The sequence below is a fragment of the Tiliqua scincoides genome, chromosome 2, assembly GCF_035046505.1.
Source record: "Tiliqua scincoides isolate rTilSci1 chromosome 2, rTilSci1.hap2, whole genome shotgun sequence".
NCBI lineage: Eukaryota > Metazoa > Chordata > Lepidosauria > Squamata > Scincidae > Tiliqua > Tiliqua scincoides.
In genome coordinates this window covers 247181402-247196955 of record NC_089822.1, presented here as the reverse complement: position 1 = coordinate 247196955, position 15554 = coordinate 247181402, and the positions used below count along the sequence as shown (strand labels likewise).

Here is a 15554-nt window from a genome sequence, read left to right as displayed (position 1 = left end):
CCTCCCTGCAATAAATAGGAACTCCTATCTTATTTTTGATTACTCCCATTTTGCTTCAAGTCTGATAGGCGTCCAACCACCTGAGTTCACCAATACCAAATTCAGATAGTTAAGAAACAGGAACAGCCTGCCTAAAGCTCAGAATGCAAACAGTGGGAGATTCATGCCCAACCTCTTACTGCTTGCCATCCCAGGCAGCTACAGGAACACACTTACCTTTCTCAACCGCAGAGATGCCCATGGAAGCCTGAGCCAGGTCTGCCTTCTTCTCCCACTTGCCCTCATCCACATGGTAGGCTTCGACAGAGGCCAGGGGTCTCTGCATGGAGTCCACCCCTCCAACCACCAGAACTTGCTTGCCGGACATCACTGCTGCAGCTCCCGCCCGAGGGGTGGCCATAGGAGGCAAAGTTGTCCACTTGTGGGAAACCACATCCAGCATCTCCACAGTGTCCAGGGGCTGGCCCTGCTGGCTGCAGCCTCCCACCACAAAGAGGTGCCCATCCTGGTAAGTTGGGCTGCAGTACACCCGACAGGTAGACAAAGGGGGGAAAGCCTCCCAGAAGAAGGATTTGGCATTGGCAATTTCCATTTTGGCCAGCGGCCTGGCATCTCAGGAGGCAGGCATGGCAATGCCCCCAGCACACACTCGGTGTCTCAGCGTAGCGGCCTTCCACACAGCGCTCCAGGGATCTGTTGGGATTGGCCTGAGGCTGGTAGAAGGCCCTCCTTCCTTTGCCACCGGAGCTCCACATCCACAAGGCATTAGTCGACGGGGAAGCAAATATGGCTGCAGGGAGAATACAGGGTCCCCTGAAGGAGTTGGCAAGGAGTGCCGTGGTGCCCCAATGATTGTGCCTCCAATGGGAGGGGAACCATTCCTGTCCAGAACAGCTAGGAATGGCTTGAAGAGATGCCCTCTGTGCTCAGGGTAGGCCTAGAATGCCAGGCGAGAACACCAGAATGTCAGCCAGTAGGCCGGCCAGGCTTGGAAAGCAGGACTCTCCCAGCAAGTTCTCTTCCACAGTTTGTGCCTTTGACGTTTCTGGAATGTATGTGGCGGGGGCTGGGGGGAGAGAAGGAGGATGTACGAGGTTAGTAATAAACTGCTATGAGAGCCATTTTGAGGAATCTGATTGCAGAGAAAACAGACCACGCTGAATCCCAGGAAGTCTCCCAACCTGTTACCCACCCTCAAGACATTCAGTTACAGGCAACAATCCCAGACCCAGCATTTGGAAAAGGCTCCGGACTGCCAACTGCATCTAACATACCAGCCATGCTCACCCCATAGACTGTGGCAGAAACATGTAATATATGAGGCACATTTAGCCAGCCACAACCTTCCATATAGGAAAAAAAAAATAAACTTCTCTTTTTACCCGGAGTAACTGGTCCAGCATAAGCAAGGCAAGCACAAGCCTTTGCAAAAGCTGCAAGATGGAAAAGCTGTTTCCACTCATTGCTGTTGCATTCTCCAAGTCATATAGCACTGATCAGTTACCCCCTCCTCCACCCTTGAACCATCCTCATTGTGTTTTTAAAAGAGAGGCTTTCTCCTCTTTGTAAACATGTGCTTAAGGCAGAATGAGCCTCCTACTCTGCATTTGTATCTATATAATCCAGAGGACATTCTGGATTAACTAATCTCAAACAGCAGAGTACATTTTACACTTCTTGCTTCTTTAGCTCAGCCCCCAAATCATATGGGGCAATGTTGTTTTTGTTGGTTTAATATTACCTACCTGCTTCAAGAAGGACAAATCACTGCCCTGAGGAGCTCACAGTCTAAAAACAGACCCAAGAGAGACCGAAGGAGGAAGGAAGTAGGGTCAAGATAAGTGGGGAAGATATGCAATTATATCATCTACATGTACTTGGGTTTAGTTGAAGTATGGTACAGGGACCAGGGGGCAGTGCACACTTTAAAAAACCAGACACAGTTCAGCAGTGATAGGCTTGGGACTAGGAAGCTGTTTCATATTATTCTGCAAAGTGACCTAACAGCACAAAAATGAATTGGCTCAGCCTACTGCCTCCAAACAGCAAACACCTGCATCCAGTGTCAGGATGGCCCTTGTCAAGCAAGTCACAAACACCCCAGGAAGACTCAAGGGGCTGGTGTGGTAGCTTCACACTGTGGTGGAATGACAAAACACACTGGAGAGAGGTAGGCTAAGTCAATGTGAAAGATGCCTGCTGGGACCAAGTCAGCTTCAAAACACATTTTCTGCAAAACTGCCACGGGGGTGGGGGGTGGGGGGGAGGTCACCAGAGGATAAGAGAATCAGGACATGGTGACAACACTAGTGGGAGTTGAGGGTCACAAGCCTCCCATGGCCTCTGCTGCCTTCCCAATATTACACCTGCTACGACCCAAGCCTGGTAAAACAAACTCATGGAAAACTGTTACTGACCACCCAATCCTGTTCCAGCCTCCACTGCATAACAAGCATGTGCACTGTCACAAATGTGCCATAAGACACACTGGGCCAGCTTGGAGGCCCATCCCACCAGCAGAAAGGCCTGCACTGCCTCCCGGCACCAGTCAGTGGCCAGCGTCCGCTGAATCAGATAGGCATAGGACAGCAGGAGGGCAGAATGGGGTGGATCAGGCCTGAGAGGGGGCAGGGACAGTGGAGGGCGGACTTCCCTCAAATGAGGAGGCTGGTTAGAAGGAGGTTGAAAGGGAGGGTAAAAAGAGTCCAGTCTCTCCAGAGTGCATGGAGGCTGCTTAAAACAACAGTAATAGAGGCCCAGCAGAGGTGTATACCGCAAAGAAAGAAGAGTTCCACTAAATCCAGGAGGGTGCCCGCATGGCTAACCAGCCAAGTTAGAGAGGCTGTGAAGGGCAAGGAAGCTTCCTTCCGTAAATGGAAGTCTTGCCCTAATGAGGAGAATAAAAAGGAACATAAACTGTGGCAAAGGAAATGTAAGAAGGTGATAGGGGAGGCCAAGCGAGACTATGAGGAACACATGGCCAGCAACATTAAGGGGAATAATAAAAGCTTCTTCAAATATGTTAGAAGCAGGAAACCCGCCAGAGAAGCGGTTGGCCCTCTGGATGGTGAGGGAGGGAAAGGGGAGATAAAAGGAGACTTAGAGATGGCAGAGAAATTGAATGAGTTCTTTGCATCTGTCTTCACGGCAGAAGACCTCGGGCAGATACCGCTGCCCAAACGGCCCCTCCTAACCGAGGAGTTAAGTCAGATAGAGGTTAAAAGAGAAGATGTTTCAGACCTCATTGATAAATTAAAGATCAATAAGTCACCGGGCCCTGATGGCATCCACCCAAGGGTTATTAAGGAATTGAAGAATGAAGTTGCAGATCTCTTGACTAAGGTATGCAACTTGTCCCTCAAAACGGCCACGGTGCCAGAAGATTGGAGGATAGCAAATGTCATGCCTATTTTTAAAAAGGGAAAGAGGGGGGACCCGGGAAACTATAGGCCGGTCAGCCTAACGTCCATACCGGGTAAGATGGTGGAATGCCTCATCAAAGATAGGATCTCAAAACACATAGACGAACAGGCCTTGCTGAGGGAGAGTCAGCATGGCTTCTGTAAGGGTAAGTCTTGCCTCACAAACCTTATAGAATTCTTTGAAAAGGTCAACAGGCATGTGGATGCGGGAGAACCTGTGGACATTATATATCTGGACTTTCAGAAGGCGTTTGACACGGTCCCTCACCAAAGACTACTGAAAAAACTCCACAGTCAGGGAATTAGAGGACAGGTCCTCTTGTGGATTGAGAACTGGTTGGAGGCCAGGAAGCAGAGAGTGGTTGTCAATGGGCAATTTTCACAATGGAGAGAGGTGAAAAGCGGTGTGCCCCAAGGATCTGTCCTGGGACCGGTGCTTTTCAACCTCTTCATAAATGACCTGGAGACAGGGTTGAGCAGTGAAGTGGCTAAGTTTGCAGACGACACCAAACTTTTCCGAGTGGTAAAGACCAGAAGTGATTGTGAGGAGCTCCAGAAGGATCTCTCCAGACTGGCAGAATGGGCAGCAAAATGGCAGATGAGCTTCAATGTCAGTAAGTGTAAAGTCATGCACAATGGGGCAAAAAATCAAAACTTTAGATATAGGCTGATGGGTTCTGAGCTGTCTGTGACAGATCAAGAGAGAGATCTTGGGGTCGTGGTGGACAGGTCGATGAAAGTGTCGACCCAATGTGCGGCGGCAGTGAAGAAGGCCAATTCTATGCTTGGGATCATTAGGAAGGGTATTGAGAACAAAACGGCTAGTATTATAATGCCGTTGTACAAATCGATGGTAAGGCCACACCTGGAGTATTGTGTCCAGTTCTGGTCGCCGCATCTCAAAAAAGACATAGTGGAAATGGAAAAGGTGCAAAAGAGAGCAACTAAGATGATTACGGGGCTGGGGCACCTTCCTTATGAGGAAAGGCTACGGCGTTTGGGCCTCTTCAGCCTAGAAAAGAGAAGCTTGAGGGGGGACATGATTGAGACATACAAAATTATGCAGGGAATGGACAGAGTGGATAGGGAGATGCTCTTTACACTCTCACATAATACCAGAACCAGGGGACATCCACTAAAATTGAGTGTTGGGCGGGTTAGGACAGACAAAAGAAAATATTTACTCAGCGCGTGGTTGGTCTGTGGAACTCCTTGCCGCAGGATGTGGTGCTGGCGTCTAGCCTAGACGCCTTTAAAAGGGGATTGGACAATTTCTGGAGGAAAAATCCATTATGGGGTACAAGCCATGATGTGTATGCGCAACCTCCTGATTTTAGGAATGGGTTAAGTCAGAATGCCAGATGTAGGGGAGGGCACCAGGATGAGGTCTCTTGTTATCTGGTGTGCTCCCTGGGGCATTTGGTGGGCCGCTGTGAGATACAGGAAGCTGGACTAGATGGGCCTATGGCCTGATCCAGTGGGGCTGTTCTTATGTTCTTATGTTAGGATACCTCTGCAATATGCTGTCCTGAGCCCGAAAGCCCAACATGGGGTGGCCCAGAATTTACACCAGCTATAGAGCTGGCATGGATCCAAGCAGCCCCATAGAGGCTGCTGGGCTTACCCAGGGTAAGGGACGAAGGTCCCCTTACCTCAAGGAGACCTCCAGCAGCCACAATTCCCATGCTGAATGAACCAGCTCCGTTGCACTGCAGCACAAGAATTTGGTTTGGACTGGGGAAATTTGCCAAGAACAGCTTTCCCCAGAGGGTTACCACATACAACAGCTCCCTCTCCTCACTTGGTGTCCACCATGCAGCGCCATCTGTATGACCAGCAAATGCCTGCCACACATGCCCACCAAGCACAGGACTGACTGCTTCCAGGACCAAGCAGGAGAAAGGAGAGTCAGAAGCACTTAGCTCTGGAATTTCAAATGTTTAAAAACACATTTCTCCTATATCTGTCAGTCATGACTGACCACAAACATGGGAGGGGAGAGGCTTCTGCCCATTCACTTTGTAAGAGCCCCCTCCTTGGTAGCCAGGCCTTCAGCCAGCCAGCTGAATAGAGTAATAATACCACCTCATACTTCAGAAAACAGACACACAACGTAAGTAAATGCACGTCAGTGCTTTCCAATCAGCTCCCATGGATTCTGAATGAAGCCAAGCAGGTTGCAAGCAGATATGTTTACAACAGGGGTTTCCAAACCCAGGCCTGGGGGCCAAATGCGGCCTGTGGCAAGCCTCTACCTGGCCTAGAGCCAGCCTCTGGTCCCTTCAGTGCCTCTGGCCCACTAGATCAAACATGACCGGAGCTGCATGCAACCTCCCCAACCCTCAGAACGCCTTCTAAAGGCCTAAAAAACATCACTTCTTGGTTTTCCAAAAAACCCAGAAGTAACTGTTTGTGCCCTCTGAAGGCCTTAGAAGGCTTTCTGAGGGTTGGGGAGGGTTCCCTGGCCCTCAGAACATGCTCTGGGTGCTTCCTTTCATGTGCTGGTTCTGACATATTTAAGTAAGCTGCCTGAGAGGAGGGGGAATGGGGGTCCATTTGAGTGTGTGCTTTATTTCTGTGGTGTGCGTTGGTGCTCAGAGAAACCCTGCAAACTTGAGCCCATTCGTTTATTCATTCATACGAGTTCCATCCCTAATTTACTTAGATGTTCTCTTTAAAATTTATTTTTATCTGGCCCTTGGCATTGTGCCAGATATTTGATGTGGACCTCTGGTGAAACACTTTGGCAACCCCAGGTTTACACGATGCTTTGAATGGTTGCGACGGGGCTGCCAATGGTTGCTGATGAGCTGTCACGCATTCACGCAGTATAGTGCAGAGTGGATTAGAAATACAAATGCACCGGGCCTGCATGTACAAATCTTGTCTCAGTCCCACTCTGGTTGGCAACCTTCAGTCTCGAAAGACTATGGTATAAGCCTAAAGCGCCCAGTATTCCCTGGCGGTCTCCCATCCAAGTACTAACCAGGCCTGACCCTGCTTAGCTTCCAAGATCAGACAAGATCCGGCATGTGCAGGGTGAAAGTCCCTGAGGGAAGCCCCCTTCTCCCAAGGAGATTCCCAGCAGTTTCCTGGAATCTGCTGGATACAGCAGTAGCCACTTTGGTGCCACTGCTCCAGTGGGCGCTGGGAAGCATAGGATGGGATGGGAGTGCGGGAAAGACCAAGCCTTCACTGGAAGGGCTTCTTGCCCTGTACTTCCCAGCATTTCCATGTAGGGCTGTCAGTTTTTCCCAGCCGCTCCTCCTCAGCTTTTAACAACAGCCTGATCTGCAGATATCAGCAGGGTGACAATGCTTATTATCTCCATATTGTAGGAATAAAGAACAAGTCACCTACTACAAAAGCCATAGGACAGATCTTTTCCTGTTCAGTTGGCAACCCTGCTTGCACGGCTCAGAGGACATCGCACAGCCAGCCTTGTCGCAGACCCTCAGCTGAGACCGTCAAGGAGGGCTCAGTGAAGCTCTCTTTCAAGTCACTTTTTGTGAAATGAAAAGAGAGACAGCAGCTGTCTTTGGGGCTCTGGGAGGCAAGTGTTTGGCCAGCTCACCTGCTTCGTTTTCTGCACTGCTCAGGAGCCGCGGCTTTGGCACTACAGGCAGTCCAGAGCCCTGAGCCTTCCCTCCTTCCTCTACGCTCCACTCAGAGCTTTTAGTTTATAACTGGCCCTCCGAGTGCCATAAATTTCCACTTTCAATCTTGTCAGAAGACTAGGACTCTGCAGCTCATTCATCTTCCCCCTCACAAAAATTAGAAGCTTTAGTATCTTAATAGCTGAGAGCTGCATAATTTAACGATGAGAGCATGAAATATTGATAACAAGTCCCCTGATCAGAAATAGCTTCTGCCTCTGGGGGCCCCTCCAGTGCTCTTTGGAGGAGGAGGTCCTTTTTTTGTTTTTTTGCCACGCTCAGCACCCAGGAGAACTTGGCAGCTGCTAGCTGTTGAGAATTTACAGTAAAAGCAGAAATTTAATCTGCAGGCAGGATAATGCTTCTAACATATAAGAACTCTGTGGCCCCCCCCCCCAAACACCAAAACCACCTGGAGTCCCAGAATATACAGTACATGCTCTGCTATTCTGCATTGTTTGGGTTTGGTTACAAAGATAAAGCTTTGCAGCTCCATCCTCCCAAGGCCAACATGCCATTTGAATGATGCAGGCTTCTTTCTTTCTGCAACCATTCAGAACAAGTCTGAGAGACCCCCTTACTGGATAAAGGACATGTCACACAAATAAGAGCATACATGCCATTAAAAGGATGGGAAATAGCATTTACACTGAAGTTGCTGTACAATTAATCAATGAGAAGATTCCCACAGGCAGTATATATTGTAGGCTGTAAACTACCAGTACTTACCTGGATAATGAATCTGTCCTGCCTGGAAGCAATGTGTACTTTAGACTCCCCGGAGAATTACAGCTGTATGTTGAAATGATGCTATCCTATTGAGGGGGGAAAAAATACACAAGTGTTGGTTTTAAAGTGTAAAATGGAAATGGGTGGATGCAAAGTCACTTCTGGCAATGATGCGGAGTGGAGAGAGGAACAGCCCATGCTTTCTGCCTTTATGATCTCAGCACATTTGTTCATTCAGAAGAGTGCTAGATCAGCAATTTCTGATGTGAATTTGCTAGGTATTCCAATATTCTAACAGGTACTAAAAGATGGGGGGGGGGGCAGAGATTTGCATGCTTACATATTTGAATGTGCAAAATAAAACAAAACAACCCCACACAATATTTATGCAAACAATTAATTCCACTTCCTACTTGACATTCCCTACCTTGCTGAAAAGACATTCCCCATCTTGCCTTCAACTTGCTACGAGATACACAGTGATCTCCAAAAAAAGGTGTTTAGAAGCCCTTAATGCTGCAGTCCAGATTTATGAGGTCCTTCAGCCTGTTCTGAAGGCAAGACTAACTGGGATTCTGCCCTCCATGCAGCTGTGTCGCCGTAGCAAGTTCACAGTGGTCACTATAGAGCTGACCAGGAAGCAAGTACCCAGACAAAGTGTCCAACAACAGTTCTTTTGATCTAATGCAGAGGCTCTGACGGCATTGCTCCTATTGCTTAATCAGCAATCTCTAGCTCTGGCTCCCACTGCAGTTCAGTGCAAGCAGCCAAGAGTTTAAGATTTGAACCTGAAAGAAAGGAAGAAAGAAATCCAGTAGTGCTCACACAGGACAGGGCAGGGCATGCTGGCTGGCCGGCCAAGTTAATTCTGCTGCTGGTCCCTTAACCATCTCTTCCCTCTCTAATCAAAAGACTAGAGGATTCAGCCCTAAGCCGACAGAAAATTCCTTTTTTATTACCTTGAGCCTGATAAGCCTGACTTGATTTGAAAGCTCAAGTTTACAACAAGTAAAGGAAGGTCAGAGAGCTGCATATATACCAAGACAGACACACACAGGCGCCTGCTCTGCACCCACAAAATTTTTACTGAAGTTATGGAAACTAAGTCCATTTAATTGCTTTGCCTAATGATTCCATGCTCTGAATCATGAAAGGGATTGAGAATGAAAAGGCCAATATTATTATGCCATTGCACAAATCAATGGTAAGGCCACATCTTGAGTATTGCGTACTGTTCTGATCACCGCATCTAAAGAAAGGATATAATGGAACTGGAAAAGGGGCACCTCCCTTACGAGGTAAGGCTACAACATTTAGGGCTCTTAGAAAAAAAGGCACCTAAGGAGGGACATGACTGAGATGTGTATAATTATGCAGGAGATGGATAGAAGGATGTTCTTTTCCCTCTTGCACAACACCAGAACAAGGAGACACCCACTCAAAATGAGTGTTGGGAGAGTTAAAGCAGACAAAATAAAATATTTCTTTACCCAGCATGTAATTAACCTGTGGAACTCCTTGTCACAGGATGTTGTGATGGCATCTGGCCTCGATGCCTTTAAAAAGGGACTAGACAAATTTCTAGAAGAAAACTCCATCACAGGTTACAAACCGTGACGGTTATGCACAACCTCTTGATTTTAGAAGTAGGCCACCTCAGAATGCCAGATGCAAGGGTGAGGCAACAGAACACGGGTATCTTGTTGTCTTGTGTGCTCCCAGAAGCTTGTGGTGGGATCCACAATAGACTAGATGGGCCTTTGGCCTAATTCAGCAGGGCTCTTATGTTTTTGATGTATTTGCCTCCAAAATGTGGGTTATCAAAACATTGGGAATTTTGATGCAACAGCAGGGGAAGAAAAAAGAAAAAAATCAGTGGATTGGTAGAACAGGAAAAGGAAGAGAAGGAAGGAAGGAAGAACAGGAGAAGGAAGAGTGAACCAGCAAGAGCGGAGGAGCTATGAAACAGCAGACCTGGGAAAGCAACAAAGAGCCCTGCTACAGGATACCAAAGGCTCCAAGTACATGGAAAACCACTTCCTGACCATTTGCCCACCCCATGCCCCACACTGCCCATGGGTTTCCAATTTATTTGTCACAACGTTAAGGACCAGAAGCCTGAAAACAAAGATTCTTGGCATGCAGAGCTCTGCAAATAGACCAATGATTCCAAACGTGTGTTAAAGAATACCTACAATCCTATTCAAGACTTTGGCACTGGATGCAAAAAGATGACAAGGTTCTACAACCTTCCCCCATTTTGAGCAAAGCACAGACAGGTGACATTCACAAGCAAGAGCTGCCAAGTCCCACAACCAGATGGAAGGCAAGGCGGTGAAAGAAAACTGTTTCCATGCTAGAGACGGCTGCAAGTGAAAGCAGCACCCACCTTGGTCTCCAGCTTGGAAAAGTGGAGGGCACAAAGTGCCTCTGTCAAGCTCAAAAGGACCAACACAGATGGGTTTCATCATCCCTCCTGCCTGACCATCTTTCGCTTTAAGCACTTCACCCTCTCTAATTCCTGCTGTCTTTGCAAACACTTGCTCAGGCTCATTTGTGCATGGGGACTTGCTACCCATCCCCTTCAGAGCTATTCCAGACCGGGAGCAAAATGGAGAGGAGCCACTTGCACACTAAGGGAAGGTTCCCTGCAAAACTTAGTGCTTTGCACCCCCTCTAGCTACGCGACTGATCCTGCCCTTCCTCCAAGGAGCTCATGTATATGTGGCTCTTCCTGCACTCATTTGATCCTCACAACAACCCCATGAGGTATGTTATGCTGATAGAGGGCAACTGCCCTCTGGTCACCCAGCAAGCTTGATGTTCAAATGGGAATTTGAACACAGACTACCAGGGAGGGCAGAAAACAGATCACCTGCAGCCACAGCCGCTGAAGTGTCAGTTGTGGCTGTAGAAAGTCCATTCTCCATCCTCTCTGATAGTCCATGGATGAGAGCTTGCTCAGGAGACAGGCTACCAGACAGGGCAGAGATCAGACTGCCCACAGCTGCATGTGATCCACAAAGATTCTAATTTTTGCCTCAGTGGTCCACAGGCTCCTAAAGGTTGGGAATCACAGCTCTAACCACTCAACCATGCTGCTTTACATGACAGTGTGTCTCGATGTTCCTGCTTTGCTCCTTGTAGAGGTTTATGGGAGAAAAGCTTCACACCCAAATACTGGATGCATTTACTTGTTACATATACATTCACAACACCAAAGAAGGGTACTTGTAATAAGGACATGAAATATGCTTTCAGCAGGAACATCAAGCAGACAGAATCCTCCATCTCTCCCTCCTCAGCATGTTTTTTGTGATCATCTCATCAGTCTTGCAATTCAGAACCCATCTTGTCCCAAAACAAGTGCAAGCTAAAAGGGCTGGAAACTATCCGATCAATCCAGAGCTTACTCCCTACATGAAAGCTCTCCCCCTCCTCCTAAAATCCCCTCCCCCCCCAGCCTTCAGATGTATGTTTATTTTGGTTATGCACTAGCATGAGGAAAGGAGAAACTGTCCACGTGATCAAGACAGTCATTCCTTTCATTGCTACCCATGTTCCAGGGCTAAATTCTCGCTGGGAACACACTCTAGGACTGAATTAATCCCCTGATCTCAGCAAGACCTAATATTAATCAGACAGGATCAACAGCTCCTGGCCTGAGCACCCTTCCTGATATTGTGGCACTCACTGATGACTGTCCTCCTTCAAGCCATATCCCTCAGCAGAAACAAGCCATGCAAAGGAGCAAGAGAAAATCGACTTCCAGGGACACACAGATCAGCTTCGACGCTCCCAAATTCTCAGCATAGGTTCCCAAGCAGATACTATCCATGAGTCAACACTTAATGATTTCTAAAAGGAGCTGGGGTTCACGCTGCGTCACTGCTAGTTGATCCTATTACTACCACATTTCTATGCCACACTTCCACCAAGGAACTCAGGGTGGAGTACAAGGTTCTCTCCCCCACCTTTTATCCTTACAACAACCTTGTGAGGTAGGAAGGCTGTGAGATAAAGAACCTTTCTATACTGCATCAGCATATAAATATTTATTATTAATTACTATTTATTAATAAAGTAAATAGTTATATGCTTTTCAACAAAAGATGCTCCCACAGCCGTTTATACAACAAACCTGTCTGCAAGGGCTCATTATCGAAACTGTCAAAGATCATTCTGCAAGCTTCACAGTTGAGAGGGGATTTTAGAACCTAGAACCCCTTACTCTATGCCACATTGACTCTCAATTCTAGGTATGGGGTAGACTCCCAAACTTAAGCCCTTTACCCCCACGCCCACCCCAAGAACTAGCAAAGGGGGAATTTAGAATGGTTGTGGACCTTGTAAGGATTCAACTGCAATGTCAGGTCCTCACTGCCAAGCCAGATTGTTCCCCACTTAGAAAGTTGGGAGCTGCTGGGCAATATTGTAGGTTTCCAGTCTACTCTCTCCTCCCCAGGGGTGCTGAACATATGTTCTGTTTTGAACTACAAGCCAAGCACCACTAAGAAGCTGCATCCAGGCGACTGCCCAGCCTGGTGCGCATACTAAGCCTCCAAGAAAGCCAACTTCTGGATTTTCACCTGTTGTCATTTGAAAACATTCCAAACTGATGAGAAAGGATACAGTTTAGAATTCAAAGTACTGCATCACCTCTTTCCTTCTCCTCTTTCTCCGCATCCTTTATTGGAAGGAGGACTTTCCACTCTTTTGCTCAGAGAAAAGCAAACTCTGCCAGAGCAGAAGAGTGCGTGCGCTGCAGCGGGTGATGGCCCAGTCAAGAAGACCTTTGGTGTTTTTAAGAGGCAGTGTGGTGGAGTAGTGAGTGTTGAAGTCAGATGAGGACAGACAGCTTCAAATCAGCTCATGAAATTCTGTGGATGAGTCTGGGTTAGTCACAGAGTCAGTCACAACAACCTCACAGGGTTGTTGTGGGGACAAACTGGGAGGGAAATACAGCATGCCTGCTGAAAGGGTGGATTGTGAGTGTAAGAAAGAAGCAGGCAATGTCGCTTGGGGCAGAGAAAACAGTGGCGAAAGGGAGAAGGAGAAGAAGCATCAGATAATAGCATCTGATAATAGCATCTCGGTCAATTCTTGACATTTTCTGTGCTATTTTTATGATTCTCAATAGCATGCAATTTGACTCAAGGAGTGTGGGGCAGCAACTTTTGGCTAGGACAAGCAGACACACACGCACACAGCTTAGTCCTGCCCCCCCCCCAAGTCCATTCTAAAACAAGGTTTTCATCCATTTGAAGATCATTCATCTCTGTGTTCCCATCCATCCTTCTTTCCAAATAGTACTTCTGTGGGGCTGATGTTGAATCAAACCTGAACAGAGAGGGGATTTACCTCCCCAGTAAATACCAGAGCTGTACAAGTGGGACAGGAAAAGGGGAAGGAGATCAAGAGCACTCTGCACATGTCCAGATGCCCATTGACACGCTACAAGGCACTGCAAAAAGGGGTGTATGAGGAGGTAAAGCCAAATCAGGTCATTCCCAAACAAGTATTCTGGACACAGGGCCTCAGCCCCGAAGGGAATCCCTGCCCCAGCTAGCCACAGAGGACAGCAATGAAGGAGGTGAAGGGAGCCCTGGGGTGGAAAGAGGCGGCGCCCGGGAAGAGGAGGACCGACGCATGGCTTCTTCGCCCCTCAATCCCATCCTGGGTTGACCCGAGGCCACCGACCCTGCGATCTTCCCCTTCCCTCCCCCCTCGGGTCGCAGCACTCAGTTTACAATCCTAGCCACACTTACCTGGGAGTAAGCCCCGTTGACTATAAGAGGACTTACTTTTGAGTAGACGTGCATAGGCTTGGGTTCTAAGCCAATGCTATCCACACTTTCCTGGGAGTAAGCCCTATTGACTATAATGAAACTTACTTCTGAGTAGACATGCATAGGCTTGGGTTCTAAGCCAATGCTATCCACACTTTCCTGGGAGTAAGCCCTATTGACGATAATGAAACTTACTTCTGAGTAGACATGCATAGGCTTGGGTTCTAAGCCAATGCTATCCACACTTTCCTGGGAGTAAGCCCTATTGATTATAATGATTTATGCCAATAAAGGTCTTACTGAACTGAACTTACTTCTGAGTAGACATGTATAGGTTTGGGCTGCAAGGCTGCAATCCTGTTCACACTTACCTGGGAGTAAGCCCCATTGACCATAACGGGACTTACTTCCGAGTAGACACGCCTCGGCTCGGGCTCTCACCCCTCCCCTCGCCGCCGCCGCTGCTGCCTTGCTTGGCCCGCAGCTCCCGCACCGGCTCGCCGCAGAGGGAGGCGCGCAGTCCGCAGGCGCCCCTCTCCGCCTGCCCGCGGCCACGGGGGAGCTGCAGAGCCAGCCCCCTCCGGGAGAAACTTTCGCGGAGCGGCCCCTCCCGGCCGCGCCGAGGCTCCCCCGCTCGGCTGGAGAGCGCAGGGCGGCCGCCTTTCCCGCCGCTGCGAGGAGCAGCGCACCCCCGACGCCCCCGGGCGCAGCGCTCACCTCCAGCCCCGGCCAACTCTGCGGGCGCCTCTGCCCGGGAGCTCCCCGCCTTCCTGCTCCCAGCCAGCTCCCGACGAGGGGGGTCGGAGTGGGGGAAGCCCACCCACCGCTCTTAACTCTTCCTCCCCCGGGCGCGGCGCGCTCGGGACAGCCGCTCTCCAAGGCGAGGCGCGCTGCTGCCTCTTCCCTCCTGGCACAGCCTCGCTGCAGATCCGCTGCGTCTCATCCCAGTGGCAGTTTTCAGCTGTCGGAGGCTGCCACCCTTTCCTGGGAGTAAGCCCCATTGACTAGAATGGGACTTACTTCTGAGTAGACATGCATAGGCTTAGGATCTCAGGCTGCAACCCTAGCCTCACTTACCTGAGAGTAAGCCCCATTGACTAGAATGGGTCTTACTTCTGAGTAGACATGCATAGGCTTGGGCTCAGAATCTTGTCGGATTTCCTGAGTGGTTGAATATTTCCTGGGTGGAACGATGGCATGAAATTGATTTTTTTTTTTTTAAAGCCAGTTGCATATACATAACAGGGATCAAATGTCTACCCCTGTGGGCAGGGCAGGAATGGGTTAAATAAAAATGAGTGTAACTCACAAAAGACTGACATCAACCTGTCTGCCCCCTGTAACCATCATCAGCCATGCTCTGCTTGGCATGAGTTCAAGATGTGACTGACTGGCAGTGACATTTGACAGGCCTTTTCAGTGGTGGCCCCTTGATGGTAGAACTTTACCTGGTGGTATCACCCAGGGAGGAGAGCTCATTGCATCACCTCATGATGAACCTCCTCCCGCAGCAGACCATACAGAATAAATTACAATATCATGTGACCAACCTAAATGCAGTGGTATCACTTAAGTTTGGTATCACCCCCATTCTATTTATTTTAATGTATCACAGTTTTATCACAGAGCTAGAGTTTTGCTGTCATCACAGTCTCTGTGTCAGCAACACGTTCTTCAACACGAAGCCCCAACATAAAGTCTCTTGGAGACACCCAAGATCAAAGCACTGGCACCAGCTCGACCTGATTCTCACCAGACGCTCCAGCCTTCCCAGCATCAAGATCACACGCAGCTACCAGGGTGCTGCCTGCGACACGACCACTCCCTGGTGTGCAGCAGAGTGAAAATGCAAACAAAGTGACTGTACCACACAAAAAAGGAAGGAAGACCTCACATTGATACGAGCAAGACCCGGGATCAGAGAAAAGTGGAGGAATTTGCACGAGCGCTTGAGGAAT

General features: G+C 48.7%; 1 protein-coding gene across 1 annotated transcript in view; it reads right to left on the bottom strand.

The window, feature by feature from the left end:
• Window positions 1-14396, bottom strand: part of KLHDC8B (kelch domain containing 8B) — a 40376-nt gene extending 25980 nt beyond the window's left edge. Inside the window, exons 1-3 of the mRNA XM_066616289.1 lie at window positions 14314-14396; window positions 7808-7893; window positions 217-1066 (exon numbers count right to left, since the gene is read on the bottom strand). Of these exons, the coding sequence (XP_066472386.1) occupies window positions 217-592 (376 nt within the window). The 5' untranslated portion in view covers window positions 593-1066; window positions 7808-7893; window positions 14314-14396. The remainder of the gene's footprint in view (window positions 1-216; window positions 1067-7807; window positions 7894-14313) is intronic.
• Between the last annotated feature and the right edge of the window lie 1158 nt (window positions 14397-15554).